General features: G+C 45.5%; 1 protein-coding gene across 1 annotated transcript in view; it reads right to left on the bottom strand.

Annotated features, from left to right (window-relative positions):
- The window catches only part of LOC119396032 (protein eva-1), a 105,274-nt gene that overhangs the window by 9,055 nt on the left and 78,471 nt on the right, over positions 1-17,748 (bottom strand). The window contains exons 2-4 of the mRNA XM_037663072.2: positions 4,768-5,003; positions 988-1,111; positions 359-508 (exon numbers count right to left, since the gene is read on the bottom strand). Coding sequence (XP_037519000.1) covers positions 359-508; positions 988-1,111; positions 4,768-5,003 — 510 coding nt within the window. The remainder of the gene's footprint in view (positions 1-358; positions 509-987; positions 1,112-4,767; positions 5,004-17,748) is intronic.

Genomic DNA, 17,748 nt, shown 5'->3' with positions numbered 1-17,748 from the left:
TTCAAATTTGGCCGAATGGCTGAATCGAGGGACGTGCCGACAAACAGGCAGACAGAAAGACAGACCAAAATTTCTCCGTTTAAGCATCCCAAGAAAGACTATCGTCTTTAAAAATCACATCGCCATATCGGACACGGCTGATACCCGACAAGTTCACGATTGAGAGAGCATCTGTTATTAGCAAATGGCGCATACCAATACTCGTGTGACCGGGGCACCTTCGAGCAACGCCTTTCTGTAAGCTCAAGGCGCCGGGTTTTTCACGTATTACAACGCTGCTACCGAAATCTGTAACTCGTAACAAGCTTCGCTTGAAGTAATCAACTCTAAAGACTCGCAGACAATAACGGAAACGCACCGGACAGCTTGACGTCCTGCCTCTGCGGGCACTCGGGCACGCCCTTCTCTGTTCCTCCGAAGTTGGCCGAGTAGACGACGATGCGCAGGTTCTTGTGGCAGCGTAGGTTGAGCACGCCGTTCTCGCACACTATCCGATTTGAGAACGTGGCTGTAAAAGGAAAGAAGGGTTATTGAATAAGCGCTGTGAGACAAAAGAAATACAGACACTGGGGAGGGGGGGGGAGGAGGAGGAGGAGGTCACATCTGCTGCGTAGATTCTCGAACATGCGCTGATAAATAAAAAGCCGCCGATCCTCCTTTAGAACTCTAACTAAGCATTAGCAAAGTGAAGTATTGGGCTAGCTAGGTTTTGCATGATTAAAGAACTGCGCTACAGTTACAGGAACAAAAGAAGTTAGGGAGGACACGCTTTATGAAGTAGGCCCGACAAGCGTCGAAACACGATTGCGCCTGTCGTGTCGTAGCGTGCGTCCTCCCTAACTTCCTTTGTCCCTGTAACTGCAGCGCAGTTCTTTAATCATGTAACTAAGCAAGAGTAGGAGATCGCACGTGCAGGGTTTGGCTATCATACAAGGAATTCAAAAGAAGCCAAGCAGTGGAGGAAGACCAGAGGCTGTAGTGACTCACTGGGTCTGCACTTGTAGGCGACTTCGGCGTACTTGTACACTCCCGGGCAAGGGTCCACCATGAATGACTTGACGTCAGTCCTCACCATGCACTCCCGCTTCTCCCGGCATGCGGCCTCCACCACCTGTGTAGGCGTCAGTCGTACATCAAGAGACAGGCATGAGCGACTGAGCGTTCCTGATAATTTGTTTTGCTACCCGCCACGGTGGTCTAGTGGTTCTGGCTCTCGGCTGCTGACCCGAAGGTTGCGGTATCGAATCCCGGCCGCATTTCGATGGAGGCGAAATGATAGAGGCACGTGTACTTAAGATTTAGGTTAACGTTAAGGTACACCAGATGGTCGAAATTTCCGGAGCCCTCCACTACGGCGTCCCCATAATCATGTCGTGGTTTTGGGACGTAAAGTACCAACAATTATTAATTTGTTTCAGTGACATTCGTTACGACCATTCAGATTATATCTGAATGGCACGAAGCTGAAGATGCTGAAGCTTATTCCTTATATCTGAATGGTCAAGACGGATCTGATAAATTGATGAGCAAAAAGAGCTCCATAAATAAACAGTTCCTCGAACTTGGCTCGAAAGAAGCTTATCTTTGCGAGGAGTTAGTTGTAATGTAGTTATTAAGAAGTCACAATATATATGTCCTCGAATATCAAAAAGGTAGCCGAAAGGAACTCTTAAATATGTATTGGAATGGTCGGCTTTAATGTAGCCTATCTCCTCACCCTTGTGAAAGTGTTAAAAGGACGAAGTGTTAAAAGACAACAGCCAAACGGTGCGTGGCGACTTGTATATGAAGCAAGGCATGCAAACACGTATATTTTTGGCCACTTGATGTCGTTATTCGTTAGTGCTTGTTCTACATTTACAAATTATTGCTCTTTTTATCTTTTCTGCGTAAAAGGTCTTCCTGTCTGCCTAAAGATCTCTAATTAAGAGACCCACTGTCTGCAAACTAAACAGGAGGCAAGATGTATACGCAAAAGAAATTGTCTTCTAGTGCTCGTATTAACGTGCTTCGGCGTTCGTTTCCCCTAAAAAATCAGTATATTTCGAGATTGTTATAATTTTATCAACGCCGCCTTTGCGGTATGGACTACCTGTTAACCATAACAGTTACAACAATTTAGCTCTCCATTTCAAACACATCGCTTATTGTAACCCTTCCTTTCTTTCTCCTTTTTGCCTCCTATTTATGGAAGAAGCAGCAGCTTCACGGCATTACGACTGTGTGCAAAAAGATCGTGGGTAGCTCCACTCTGAGTGAGTACTGGGGAAGTGCAATGCACGCCCTGACCCTGTGTTTCTCTTATGTTTATATTTGCTCGCTTAGCCCTGACGGCGGGATCAACGCTTCGTCGGCATTGCCGTTCTCGGGCGAGCGCGCGCTGTCATTCTTGGCTAGCCTCCTCAGCGGCGTCCATGGCGGGAAAGACCCTTCGCCAGCCGGCGCCTTCCTGTTGGATGAATGGATGCTATGAGCGTCCCCTTTATAACGGGGCGGTGACAAGTGTGCCACCATGCTCGAAAAAAAAGACCTTTACTCTTTTTTTTTTAACGTTGGCCTAGTGTCTTTACTTCAATTAAAACTATTTTACTCCAGAAGAAAAAAAAAACCTTAAGTTTTCAGCACCGTTCTGTGCCCTTTACGGCAGAATGTCCTTATTTTTTTCCCAATATTTATTTTTGTCCTTTCTCTCTAGTTTTCTGCCACCAATACTCTAACCGTCTCTTACTTATTTCAATCCCGGATGTGTTCAGCTTTCCATTGTCTCTGAAACCCAAGGTGTCATGTAGGCTCGTGCCCAAACGTACACCTGGGTGGATGTCTCCACATTCAATCAGAACATGCTCCGCCGTTTCCTGATCTTCCCCGCAGCACGTGCATTGTTCTTCTTTTTTACTGAATCTCGCTTTATAACTACCCGTTCTAAGGCAACCCGATCTCGCTTCAAACCGTAAAGCGCTTCCCATTGAATTGTCGTAAAATGCCTCCCTCCTTATTTCATTTTTGCCCTTTCGGTAGTTACTCAAAGCCGGTTTTTTCTCCATAGCTGCCATCCAGTAAATCCTCTCCGCCTCTCTGACTTTTCGCTTAACGCTCTTTGTTGACATACTGCTTACACTACCAGCCGTATATTTACTAGTGAGCCTCCTAGTTCTTTTTCTCCACTGTGTGTCCACGCTCTTCCTATACAAGTAACGGAACACCTTCTCTGCCCATCTACTCTCCTTCATATTCCTTAGCCTTTCTTCGAACCTTATTTTGCTCTGAGCCTCCCTCGCCTCAAAACCTGCCCTATCTAATGCGTGGGAGCGCCCCTAGTGGCGAAATTCTCAGAAACTTTCCGATGATGGAATGGTGGCGCCCTCTCTTGGCTTAGCGGAGAAGCTCGGCGGCTATTTCGCTTGGAACTTCGTGACCACGGAGGGACGCCGTTCGTCTTTGGTCTATAAGTTCATTGCACTTAGAAGTTAGCTCTGCACAGACAGTATTACCTGTCAACGACCAGAAGGTAGCACGAAGATGCAAGGAACTTTTTACGAATGCTCGTCCACCTTGTGCGCATAACCGCACCTTCGCCGCTTGTACTATTTCTTCTGTCTGTTCCCCTTTAACTATCACAAGCGTATGGTAGCTAAGCAGATGTTTTCCTGGTTAACGTCAATCGCTCGCCACCTTGACAGCTTCAAATTAAATTTGATGAAGGGAACGAAGTACACCGACTAAATAAAAGCTTAAAAGAAAACGACGTTACGGTTGTGAACAAGGCTTCCGTATGGAAACCGAAACGTCGTTTTCTTTTAAGCTTTTATTTGGTCGGTGTACCTCGTTCCCTTCATCATGTTTCCTCCCGACCAGACGGGTGTCCGTCGAACTCTCGATTTCTTGAAATTAAATTATTCGCTTAATTATAGTTCTTCGCATTTCAAGTAGTCAGTTATTTCACTCTCACATTTTCGCACCTTAGCTTCGTAGTCAGCCCAATTACTACAGTGATTCGCACGGCGAGGCGGTTATAACAGATTTGATCTCCCGAGCACAACGAATTCGTGTTCAGCTGATAATACCTCTCCACCCCTTATTCCCCAACGCCTTAGATGGAGGTAGAAGACCAGATTTTCTATTATAGTTAGGCTCCGCTCTCTTTTTCTCCCTTTCTTTTTGTCTCTCTCTCTTTATCCGTTAACCTTTCTCTCAGGGCGCTCTGCATACGCTTATTTTGTAACCTTGCTGAACTGTAAGATGCACGAAGCTTATTCCTTTAAATAGCGGAGCCTAAATTGAGCATGTGGCACAAAAAGTCACAGTTTCGCCGCAACGGCGAAGCAATGAATGCGATAGCAATAAATTGTAATGTAACGCGAAGAACGGAAAGCAGCTCGAAATTGCCAGCGCGTCGCTCGAGCCCAAAGGACACACGAAAAGAACGCACACAGCACCAGCGCGAACTATTATGCGTCACAGCTCGACACTGGAAGCGCACTGCTCAAACATAAAGCAGGACGCACGAAACGAACGAACAGGTAAGTACATACAGGACGAGTGCGAACTAACTGTCCCAGTCGTTACTTATTTCTGTTTGAACAGCGCGCCCTTTCGCAAACGCGGCCGCTGCAGCGTCGAAGCGACCTTCGTAAGCTCTGTGACTTCAGCGCAGACATCGCGGGGATATATATATATATATATATATATATATATACGGTGCATGACGGCGGCGACAGCAAAAGTCAGCCGAGACTGTCCATATAATTGCTATCGCAATAAAAGTACCTTGAGTGCTTCCTTGGCGATGCACTCGACGCTGCCGTTGTACTCTTGCTCCTGCCTGGCGCTTGTGGCGCCCCCTTCCTCGTGCGACGGCGGCGGACACAGCATGTGGTAGGGCACGGAGCGCCCGTACTGGGCCACCGAGATGGAGATGCTCGTGTTGCGGAAGCAGCGCAGTTGCAGCTCCTGGCCGTCGCAGGCAAACTTCTGAAACGTCTTCAGAGTGCCCGCCAGTAGGGCTGTAAAGGATATTAGCGATGCGTGTTGTAAGCAGCTTGAACGTAATAGAGGTTCACTTACGCTCTCAAGTTACTTTCTATGCTTTCATGCATTCTCTGGGGTTCGTTAAACTACGCGCGTCGGTTATAAGTTAATGGCGTATTTTACAACGCATTGTTGGTGAAAGATTTTTGGAGTATTGCGAGAGTAAAGTTTTTCGATTGGCAACAGCATTTAGCCCGTTGCTCTGGCAGAACTCCGGCAGAAGTAGAAATGCCAGCGATATAAAACTTGCCAGAAATAGTAAGGAGGCAGGGGATTATCCAGACACTCTTTTTTGCGAAACTAAAAAGGGCGAGGGGGGGGGGGGGTCGACCCCTTTGTGTGGAAAACTGAAGAATTTCGTGGGATGTTCTGTCGAATAAAAGATAATGTCAGAAAATATAATCAAGCGAGAAATAAGTCAACTACTTCTATCATAGTTTTTTGCATTAATTCCATCGTACATTGCTTTTTATTTTTGCTAATGATTTGCGTTTACAACAATAATAAGCTTCTAATTTTATAATTTTCTGCAAAATGTTATTTTATCTTTGTATAAGTATTCAATGTTTTACATGCACTTTTACTCTTCTGCATGTTTTCTTGTGTAAGTTTTGAATCACTTCCCTTTATGCTGCCAATGCTTGGGCGCAAACTGCTGTTGTTACAGGTGGGAGGACCTCGTCAGGCGTTAATGCATTTCGTCCTCTCTTTCCTAAGTGTTATTTTGTACACTTGAATAAAAATCAGTTCAATACTTTTGTGGAGTTCAATATGCGTGGATCTAATACAACTACTGTAAGATTTTTCTTAAATAAGCGTTCGAAAGCGTCTTGCGGTTATTATCAGCAGTGTTTGCCCGCGTCCCCGGAGTACCTCTTAGTTGCATCATAGTTATGTCAGACGAAAATAGGGGTCATGTTCCCAACAGTCACTTGTTTTGGCTAAAGTTTAACGTTTCTCGTCTGATTGAAAGTGGCACAAATAATAACAGAACGCCCGCGATGCACGCCTAAACAAACAAGGCACCTTGTTCATAATTGTTTAAAGCTTGACATGGTTATGGGTCAACAAAATTCTAACTGTCTTAAGCAAATTCAAAGCGAACAGTAAATTGCGTAGTTAGGCCATCCGAAGTGTCCATACTTGAGTACTTTACAAGCAATGTACAAATTATCCCACTGCCTCGAGAAAAGCGAGAAAGCAACCAAAATTAATGGGAGTCAGAAAGGTGCGGGTCAGACATATGGCCAGTATTCAGTCCAAGTGTTCGTAAATTAATTACTTGGTGTGGAAAAAAATATTTCGAGTGCTCTCGACTGCGTTATATTTTAAAGCAAGGTATCGAACTTAAGTAAGGTTTTAAATGAGCCAGTAGTATATAAATGCGGCCATATTACCGTATGGCAGCTTTCCGAAGAAAAAAAAAGCTGCTTTCTTGAAACTGGGGCTTTAATATTGCAGGGTCACAAAAGCCTGCTCTCGTTTTACAGGATAAATTAATTGATACGTTTGGCAAAAAAAAGAGCGGAATAGGTAAAATCAGTCGGGCCGTGACACGGCACAATTCTGCAAAGAAATGTAGTTCTATTGTGTTTTTTTTTTTTCGTTCCCTACGGCCCTTTTGAATACGCAACAGAGACATAGCTGGATAAGCTACTAAGCCTGTGGCTATTTCAGCACCGGAAGTAATTTGCCGTTGCCGTTTTAGACGCCGCGAAATCACCTCTGTCTTCGTGTAAGAGAGACGACGAACCGTAGTTCCGCAAGATTGACTCGCACAAAGCAGGAAGGGCCTTTAATTCGCGATAGTAATACCTCCGCGTCCTACAGAAGACCGAGTCGAATGCTTCGGAGAATTGAATTGTAATCTGTCAAAGGCGCTTACTTGACTCCTTTTCGGCATTTTTTTTCTTACTTTGTAATTCGGGCTTGCCCGATCGAAAAGAAATTGGAAACGAATCCTCCATAGAGCGGCTCTTTATAGAATGCGTACAGCGAGGATGCGAACGAGTGCCTAATTGGATTTGGCTTCACATCACTGAGGACATTTGTTCGTTTTTTACTTGCGCTGAATTGTTGAAGTAATCTAGGCGAAAAGCGCCTTAGTTCTCACGCTTCTCGTTCCTTGAGAGAATAAAAAGAGGGCAACACAATAGTCGTAACGCTTCGAATATCACTGTCGCCCGCGCCTAAGCGATTCCTGTGGTGGAACAAACGCGGCGCTTTAGAGTTTAATGTTCACCCGATATTCCGGCACACTGAACTTTATTACGTAGGAGACATGTACGTCAAACTTTGCCGCAGCATTTGCTGAACTGCAGTTTCGACATGTACAACCGCCTCACGAAGTGGCACATTTGAGTGTTCTCTTTCCTCCTTTATTTATTTATTTATTTATTTATTTATTTATTTATTTATTTATTTATTTATTTATTTATTTATTTATTTCGTTATCTGTTTGTTTGTTTGTTTGTTTGTTTGTTTGTTTGTTTGTTTGTTTGTTTGTTTGTTTGTTTGTTTGTTTGTTTGTTTGTTTGTTTGTTTGTTTTCATAAGCCCCCTTTTTGTTGCACAAGGTAGAAAACCGGAAATGCGTTTAGTTCACCTGCTTGTATTTCCTTCCTGTACCCCTCTCCCTCGTCTTTACATCTCTCTCTCAGTCAAACTTTTATTGTTTCGTGCTGTTTTGTTAATATAATAATTATCCTGACCAGCACGGACTCACGTAGAGACCGTCCATCGGGAGCTGGCCGCACGCGATTGCCCGTCTTTTCTTTTCTTTTTGATATGATGCAAAAGGCTTCATTGATCAAGTCAGCGCATCGTGAACTTTCATGGCCAGTTCAACCGAGCAACGTTTCCGCAATGAAGGAAGCGCCGGTGCCATATGGTCCGGGCTCTAGTGAGCGCTCGCCAGAATTTTGCGCTCCTACGATGTGCACGTCTCGCATGTTCCGGCACAGAAATACGGAAACAGCCAAACGAACTTTAAGGATAAATTAAAGCAGGACAACTTTCCAGGTGTCGCTTACAAGATCCTATGCGCGGACTGCTCACATGTTTAAAACAGATGATAATAGAGAGAGAGAGAGAGATAGAAGAGGGAGAGAGGAAAGACAGGGAGTTTAACCAGAAGAATTCTCCGGTTTGCTACGGTACTGCACGTGGGAAGGGGAAAGGGGATGTAAAAGAATAAAAAAAAGAAGGAGAAGAGATGTGACGACAGCACGCGACAAAATACAGCAACAACAACAAACGAAACGAAGTCATGACCGTAGTCCAAGTACTACACAGCAACATTTTGTGCCAACAGTCAAAGTTTGACATTGAGTCCGGTTGCTTGAAGAAACCGCAACAACGCCCTCAGAGCGGCTCGTGCTGAAGACCGGGTAGGCCAGGGCCCTAGGATAATAAGTTTGAACAGCGCGACTGGACGCGGACAGAGAAGGGCACACACACACGCACAGCATTTCCGTCATCGCCACGGAAAAGAAACTCGTTCAACGGCTTCACACTGTTACGCGACCGCTGAAATCTGATGATTCGTACCACTGCGCATAAGTTAAACAAGAGCAATGGTAATCTTCCCCTAATAGGGCGCACTGCCTGAAACAGGTGACAGAACGACCTTATAAATTAGTGATATTGCTGTTCATGCTTCACGGTGAACGAGGCTGTGGTGCGAGAGGCGAAACGTCTTTATATGAATATATTCTCATGTTATTCGGTGCTGCATCTTTCTCCGTCCAAGCTTGGTCATTCTAAGCTGGCTTTCTCACATTATATGTTGCTGTGAAACCTACTCATAACCTCGGTGGCGATGTCGTAATCGATGTGTCTAAGTAGACTCTGCACAGTGGTTTGAACGTTGATGGGCACGTACACAACCCATAGACTTTGATACGAAACCGGCCGCCGTTGTGTCACATCTGTGCCGGCTGCTAAGCAGCTTCGCTAGTCAACTACTTTGACAGAATGTAATGTCCCCTCAGTTGTTATTTTTCTGATCGGATATCTGAAGTCTGTCCTACGATATCGCAAGTTATACGAGAAACACTGATCACTGCAACACCACCGCCCAAGAGGTGCATTGAGAACGGGTCACCACCTGGTTAATTATTTACGAATGGTGCAACAGCCATGGAAGCCACTCAGGCCTGTTTAAAGGCTTGTTTGTGGCAGTAATTTCGAGCAATATCCTTGTATCTGAGTACACGCGTGCTCTCCGGGAACTAAGAAAGTTACTTGGCTGCTTAGTTGGTACTCGCTGCCTGGTTGGTTGTACGTGAACATATGGAGAACAACGCAAACTTTTTTAACAAAACATGGACAGAAAAACAAAGGTAAACACAACACAAACGCTCATATGTTCTGAAGATGTTTTAGTTAAGTTAACTCTGATGTAGTTTTTTTGTCGCCTGCTGGATTTTGGAAAACATATGTGAAATGATATACACAATAAAATTTCAGTTGCGAGTTACCACTTGTCGCATATGTAATCCTTTCCTTCAAACAGCGCATCCAAAAAAGCTCAACACACGATCGTTTCGGCACGCAGACCTATCTGAATGTGGCCATCATGGCCAGGAATCAAAGCCGCGATGTTGTGTGCATAGGCAGAACGGCACTAAGAGCCAAAGCACTAGGTGTCGTGGAAGATAGACAGAAAGGTATGCCATCTAAGCAACGTTCTCTTTATGCACTGTCATATGTCAACGCTATACGCCCCATCGAAGACTGTATGCATATTACACGGTGAAGGGAAAAGCGCATATACCGACGTGGACAGAGAAAGGCACAAGGCAGTCAAGCGCCGCGCTGGTACCTCGCCGGTACCTGCGCTGTTCCCTTCGCCATGTTGTACCAAGAAGCCCAAGTGGGCACTCTGCTCAGCCTGTGTACATATACACTTTTTTACACTCCTACGGATACACTCCTACGGATACAGTTTTCAGTCTCCTAAATAGTTTGCGAACAACGAGTCCCGCGTGTCACAGATTCGATTTGCTTAAGATTAAGCGATTAAAGTGTAAATCACCTACCGTTGATGCGTAGTGTAACAAGGAGACTCGAAAACAAAAAAATTAGGACAGTCGAAAAAATAAAATAAGATATCCTTTGACGTATTCCTGCCGCACTTTCTTTCAGGATGCTCAGGTGCTCTTTCTTTCAGGATGCGCCACTTTTAGCGCGTTAGCGTTAAAGAGCTCGTTTCGCAGAAATTCCGGTGGCGGCGTCGTCGTCGGTGGCAGCGTCGTTGGTTGTGAGCGAAAAATCATCTTGTCCGTGACCGAAAAATTGAGAACGGTACATATAAAATGAATAGAAAAAATCTTCGGACTCGAGTGAGAATCATAGTCCGGCCGTCTGCGTGGCAAGCAGTTGTTCTACCACAGAGCGAGGCTACTGCTTGAAAATGCGTCGGAAAAAAGCACTATATGAATGTCATATAGTGGGAGGATTCTCCTTAACGCATATAATATTGCGTGGCAGAAGCGTAGAATCGCGCCAGCCATCGAATCATGTGAATTGCGGAACGACTGGGTGTTTTAAAGGCCCATTCATTACAAAGTCCTAAGACATATTTAATCATCATCAGCTGCAAAAGAATCAACAAAGTGAGCTGCTGCGTAGGTTCGCGTGTTGCCTTTCGAAGGCCCTTCGCTGATTCGCAAAGGGACGAATTATGGCCTAGTGGGTATACTTAAAAACTGTACTTGCAGTAGGCATTCTAGGATACGCGCACAGTCGTTCGTTTCCTTACGGCACGGTTGAGGCATGCACCGAGAACCGAAGCTAGGCTAGCGATTGTGAAGGCGATGCGCACGGGGCCCGATTACGCTGTCGCGTACTATTCTTGAAGGCGAAGCTCAAGCATCCTCCAAGTTTTCATATGCGAGAGAGTTTTGGAATCCATAAACCTTTTCTAATGCCTCTTACGTCACAAAAGTTGCTTACGCCGCACCACACGCAAGCGCTCACTCAGTTGTGCGAAGTCGCAGAAAAAATATCAAAGGAATCAAAGATGTCGCGTGCAAGTGTTCCTCACGGCACAGCGAAATTCGATGACGGATCCTGTTTCTTTCGAATGTCGCGTTGTCTCGAGAGCATCGATTCCGAGCCAGGAAAGGGGGTTCAACTCGGCTCCTAAAAGAAAACGGAGTTAACGGGCCGCAAAACGATAGGCCGCCCCTTCAGTTTTGTTCAGCTCCAGCCAAGCGGGAGATTCGATTGAAAGGCGGATTGAAAAGCTGCCCGGCAGGGTGCATTGATTTTTTCAGCGAGCGACCCAGTGGTCGGCCGTAACCGCTCAAGAGCCGGTATAAGCGTTGACCGCCTTGCGCGTCTTCTCGTGGGATCCACACTCTTGTGCGACAACGTCAAAATTGTCAAGGTCGAGTATAATCCACGACTAAAATCACTAAGCTTCTGAATGCTAGTGACTGAATATCGACGATGTAAGTACTCGCCCGAGCAATTATAAGGAATTGTTGAGCAGGAAATGTCGCTGCAGCCAACGTTTCGGCAGGAGGATTTGTCTTCGTCGGTCCTAACGAGGACAAGTTATACTTACAGAATACAGCACAATAGTGTGCGTGTGTGTGCGTGCGTGTGTCACACTCTTGTTTCTCTTCCAAGCACTTCCGGTCGAGCACTTCCGGCTTTCCGAATATTCAGAAAAAGTCTTGCAGAAAATAAAACTGGCACGATATCGACGGTTCCGGCTCAAGTTAAGAGTTATATGGATACACATGATACCGGAACATAAGTTTACTTGAGATAAAGACCAACTAACTGTCAGGATAATCAACGAAAATTAAGTTAATGAGTCCACTGAAGGAGCAGACGGCTTTCTTGTGAGCAGCTGGGATCGTTGCCGCACCTGGTGGTGCAGATCTGAATCACGCGCTTCTGCCTACGTGGCCTCTGAAATCCGCTTCGGATCTCGGAGGCCACGTGGATCTCGGAGCGTGAAACACAACCCAAGGGATACACCAGGGCACACGAACGCCAACGTGTGTATGTATTTATTTATTTATTTATTTATTTATTTATTTATTTATTTATTTATTTCGGAACGTCTTTTATTACATTACGGAGAGATGGCACATGCGCAGCGACCCCTCACTGTCACTCTGCAAGTACAGACGACCACAGGAAAGCGATAAAGAAAATGGGCGGTTCGCTAAATTGCCTGTGCCACTTCGTAACAGACAAATCTGCGTTGCACAGTGGAAGAGCGCAGAGTTCCGTCATTAGCACTGCACCGTCGCGCCAGTGCAGTCTGCCGCTGCACTCGCTGCGAAGAGAAGCGAACGCGTATAAATGCGCAAATGAATAAACTTCTAATAACGAGGTACGAGGTTAATGCGCTCCGCACTTAGCCCAGCCTGGCATGAGAGTGTTTGCAGGTCCGCGAAAACTGCTTTTTTGTCGGAGCAAAAGTATACTACTCTCCGCCTGTGCCATCCGGTCCCCGACTTCCATGTCGCAGTCGCCGGCATCTGGCGTAACGCAGTCGACAGCGACGCCATTTTCTTTGTCTTCTTTTTTACAGCAAATCTCCATATCAGGGGTCTCAAGTCCCCCTCAGTTAGCGGGCCGCACTCACAAAATTTAGTCCCACCAGGGCCCGGGCAGCGAAGAATCGGACGAATTGGCGCAGATTCATATTTGAAGAAAAACACAACACAGAGAAACGAAGGGGACAGCACGACGCGCTTCCTGGCAACTGAAGTTCAATGAAAAGCGTAGAAAGATATACAGGGTGTTTAAGCTAAAAAGCCCCAAGTATTAAAAATTAAGCATAGGCGCTACGTGCCTCCAATTAGCGCAGTATTGTCCTGAGCCATATAGAGCTCGGCAGTATATTTCTTCCAATCGGCCAAGCTCGGCAATGAACAAAGATTGCTTAATGAACTCTTTAAATAGTAACTCTAGAGAGACGTTTTCAATACAAAAGTTGTAGTGCTTGTTCAGGAACATCGAATTTTTTAATATATGTTAAGATAACTCCCCAGCTTAATTTTTTTCCGGCCTTTCTTTAAAGCGCGCGAATTTTAAAAATACCACGTGACTGCCGCCAAACGCGCAGCGCGCTTTTAGTGCCCTCAAATGTAAGTTAAACGAATTATCAAAGGCTGCTTCGCGCACGAAGGTCGATTGAGCAGGCTTCCGGTGACTGCGATGGACGTTAAGCGACAAAATGAGCATACCTTTTCAAAAACCTCAGGCCTCGCCTTTTTCCTGAGCTTCCGCCTTGTTACGACGGTGAATGCCTTACTGCGGTGCGCGTGCGAATCAATAAACAGATAATAGATTAAACAATAGAGGAAAACGAAACGACGAGGAAAAGCCCTATTCCACAACGTATAGATAGCATAGCATCGCTAACTATATAATTGTTGTGGTTTTACGTCCTAAAACCAAGATATGATTAGGGAGGATGCCGTAGTGGAGGGCTCCGGAAATTTTAGCCGTCCGGTGTTCTCTAACGTGCACCTAAATCTAACTACACGGGCCTCTAGTAGCTTCGATAATATTATAATACAGCTAATAGCATAGGCTTTGGCTCTTGCTGGCGTGTTTTTTTACAAAACGCCGAGCCTGAAATTAACTCTATAAAGTGATTCGCGAAAGGCAGAGGCTATTCTCTGAAGAGGTAGAGGCAAAAACATGAAAAAGAGGGCAGGCATGCGCTTGGTTAGTTGAGCAGCCTATTAATAACGTGACGTGCTGCGTATGGCGTCACGTGTGCACTGTTCTTTTATGTGTAAGCTGCGATGAAGAGCCTCAAGTAAAAGCGATTGGCTTCTCCATTTCTCAGCATTGTGCTGCAATAAGATAGAGAAATGACGGCGCTAAGATGAAGAAGGAAGTAAATACCTATTAACATAGTGTTGCAAAAGCTCGGAAGGTGGAAGACAGAGCAAAGGGAGAAGCACGTACGCCCGGTTTACTACCCTATACGCGGAAAGAAATCGCGGCTATAACGAAAAATAACAAAGAAATAATACACATAAGGGTGCGTCGGTTCACCCGTATGTGCACATCAAAATTATTTGCACGAACGCTCCCTCAGGTCTAATGACTTCAGTATCCGTATTATAATTTACTTAAATTATCAAGGTTAACTCTCCCAAAATGTAGTGTCCTTGTTGTCTTTTCCTAATATTGAAGCGGCAATACAACCGCGGCTATACAAGAGGCCATGAACGTCCCATACGAGCAGCAGCGCAGGCACCTGCCAAGTTCATTGAAACAGCTCTTAGAAATACACCGCGAAACAACAAAAAATCACACCATCTCCCGCTAAAGGGGACCATGAGGCGATGCGAAGCAGTGTTTCGGCATGTAGAGCCCGCGTTTCAGAGGTGGAGTGGTGAGGGGAAAGGGGAGAGGGGAAGTGGAGAGGTGATGTGGAGAGAGGAGGGGAGAATGGGAAAGGGGAGGGGAGAGGGGGAAGGGGAGAGGGTTCGCACATGCGCAGTAAGGGTGGTCGGCCGCACACCACCACCACCACCGGATTGAACTCCGCCATAAGATGCTTCACATCTAAAAGCGCCAACATATCGGTAAAGCCAGCGCGTGCGCCGGCTTACAACTTCAGCTTACGAAACATAATCGACGCAGCTGTGCGCAGCAAGTAATTAGTTAGACAAGGCATTGTAGCGAGAACAGCGCGCTTTGTGCCCACAGCATAAGCTATGCAGGTGCCTTCAATGGCCGGGAAAGTCTGCATAACTAAGTTGCTCGCTGCAGATAATAGTATCCACGCATTTGTTAGCGTCCCTGTTAGTTTAGTTACCAAGCGGAGGCTAGATCGGTTGGTTGGAAGTTTACTCGCTCAGGTTAATGGGTTCGTCAGTATGCACCCGACTAAAGCTCACTGGCTTACCCACCCTCATTACCGGGGTTTCTTTCTGCTGATTCAACTTCGCATCCGTGCCATGAATTATCACGCAAAAAACATAGCATAACAATCAAATTAACAGTGTATATATATATATATATATATATATATATATATATATATATATATATATATATATGGCGAAAGTGGCCGTAGCGTTGCAAACTGTGAAGAAGATCCTCCGTGAGAACAGTCACAGCGGAAGTTTTATTTCGACAGTTTCGGCCAGAGGCTGGCCTTCATCAGGAATCTGATGCTCTACTATTTGAGCTACGACGGAGGGTGCTCCTCCGTGCACTTTTTTGTAGGGTATTTATGCGTGCTTAATACCTGGGAGTGTTAGTCAGCGCCACTCGTAACCCAGACGGTGAGTGTGGAACACTTTTTTTGTTTGTTTGTTTTTGTTTTGTTTTGTTTTGTTTTTGTTTTTTGCCAGAGGGCGTAACGTTGCAGGTGATCTTCGCACGAGGTGGCGGCTGACCAATAAACCTTCGCACGCTCCCTAAGGCATCAAGTCTGCCGCGACGAAGCCCTCGCTATGAAAGTACGGAAGCAGAGGAATTGTCCGACGGTATCGTTTTCTGCATTATACAAGACTAATGAAACCGACAGACACCTTCCTGGAAGGGCCTTAAGTTGTAGGATTGCTTCTGTAACGCCCTAGTTCTTGCTCCCATTTCCGTTTTAAGCGAGTGTAGATTTCTTGTGGAACGTCTTGCAATAACCCTAGATTGTACATGATTTTTAAAGTGTATAAGCTGCACGTGTTTCATTAAGTTTTCGTTTTTGTATGACTTGATTGTGCGCAGAAAGTTTGGTCCTATAGATAAGAATACATGGACGGTCGGTTTATCTTAACATGTGCATCGGTAATCCTTTCACAAGAGTGTGCAAAAAATTTGGTCTTTGATCAGGTTATATTGAGGGTTGGTTCGTTTCTGTGTCGCTCGGGGGTGCTTGAGTGTGTATATATTAACGCGATAGCGTTAAAGAGCTCGTATCGCAGAAATTGCGCTGTCGGCGTCGGGGCCGTTGGTTGTGAGCGAAAAATCATCATCATGTCCGTGACCGAAAAATCGAAAAAGCTGCGAATAAAATAAATAATAAAAATGTTGGGTCCGAATGAGAATCGAACCCTGGCCGTCTGCGTGGCAAGCAGGTGTTCTACCACACAGCCACGCCTCTGCTTGGAGCTGCACTGAAAGTAACTTTCATGCTTCCCAAAAATACGCGTCCTGTATACAGGTGTCACAGTACGAGATGTAATATCGCAGTAATATTGCGTGGTACAAGTGTACATTGCCATAGGGCGTCACACCATGCCAATATCATAACGACTTCGTGGTTTAAAGACAGCCACCCATTACAAAAGGCGCACACATTAGTGCGCGTATTCCCTTAAGACCACGTAGTGGGTGCATCGCAACTTCGAAGAAGTTTCTCGCGCATAATTGCTCCTGGTTTAAAGCATGCTACCCATTACATAAGGCACACGCCTTAGTTGGCGCATTCTGTTAAACCCTCGTAGCGTTCGAACTGCGCACTAGGAACAGAATATCGCTATCGCGTTCAGCTCTTAAAGGCGAAGCTTAAGCGTCCCCCAATTTTGAAGTATTTTTCCTGAAATAAATTCAGTTGCAAGTGTAGCGAGTGTCGTGTCCTTCCTGTTCCTTTTGACCTCGTCCAGAGTGCGCTACCTAACCACATAGTTATAATGATCGATAGTTTACGTTTTTTTTTTTCTAGGACCCATGGGTGCTGCATTGCCGGTCATTTATTACGTGGTGGCTCGCTGTGTCTTGCTAAAGGAGATACCCAGCGACCGATAGACGGATTCGTAACGTTTTGGTGCACCGTGCAAAGAAAACTTCCCTTATGGAAACGTCAGATGCAACGCTCTCGTCAATTTAGCATTCATGGTGAAATTATTCGCTTGAAGTCGTATATTTTTGTTTGCGGTAAGAATAGTACTAACCACGTATTTTGCCCAGTAATTTAGCCTAACACACAGCTGTGCAGCGGCAGAATTATGTGGGTTCAGTACCAGTTCCTACAGTACACGCTGAGTCGCTATACAGAGCCACGCATCTAACGTTAGCCAAGCTGTTGCTTGATTAACTTCTTAGTTATCCGACTAATTATGAGACACACGTAAATTAGTTGCAGAAGAGGACAGGTGACCGAACACCCCACGGTCACATTACCACCAAATGTAGCGGCATTTCTTTGTTATTGTTGTCATTGTTTTCCTTGGTTTCTTTAAGCTTGGCAAATTTAGCGGGGACATCCAGTAAAAGTGCTGTCCGGTGTTCACTTACTATGCAAGGTATGGTTAGCGTTGCCCGAAATGTTTCACAGACAAAGCTTAGCTTCCTTGCAAAAACTACATTTATCTCTTCTAGCGGACAAAACAGATTCCCGTCCGGTCCGTCGTCAATTTCACTTTGCACGCGCGCCACTGACAGGCAGCTTGCCACGCGCGAATGCACTTTACTACGATCTAGAAGCAAGCTCAGCACGGATGACGCCCACGCAGCCTCTTCCATCCCACCTAACACATACTTTGCAATGCCTGGGTTCACGACTACATTTTTTTGCGTGTGTGCGTTTACACTGCCCGTTATCTTCGGTCGAGCTGTTTTTATAGTCAATGTGACTAGTCTTTCTTTCAGTGCTGCCTTCCCAGCCAGCCTTTAGCTCAGACAAGACATTGCTTCCACGTGAGCGTAATTTAATCCGAGGTTCCACATTATATGGTCTCCTTGTGTGCATCCCTTCGTACATTTTTGCTACGATGCGCGCGAGATG

This window comes from Rhipicephalus sanguineus, chromosome 6 (assembly GCF_013339695.2).
Source record: "Rhipicephalus sanguineus isolate Rsan-2018 chromosome 6, BIME_Rsan_1.4, whole genome shotgun sequence".
Lineage (NCBI taxonomy): Eukaryota > Metazoa > Arthropoda > Arachnida > Ixodida > Ixodidae > Rhipicephalus > Rhipicephalus sanguineus.
This window is presented reverse-complemented; position numbering and strand designations above follow the sequence as displayed.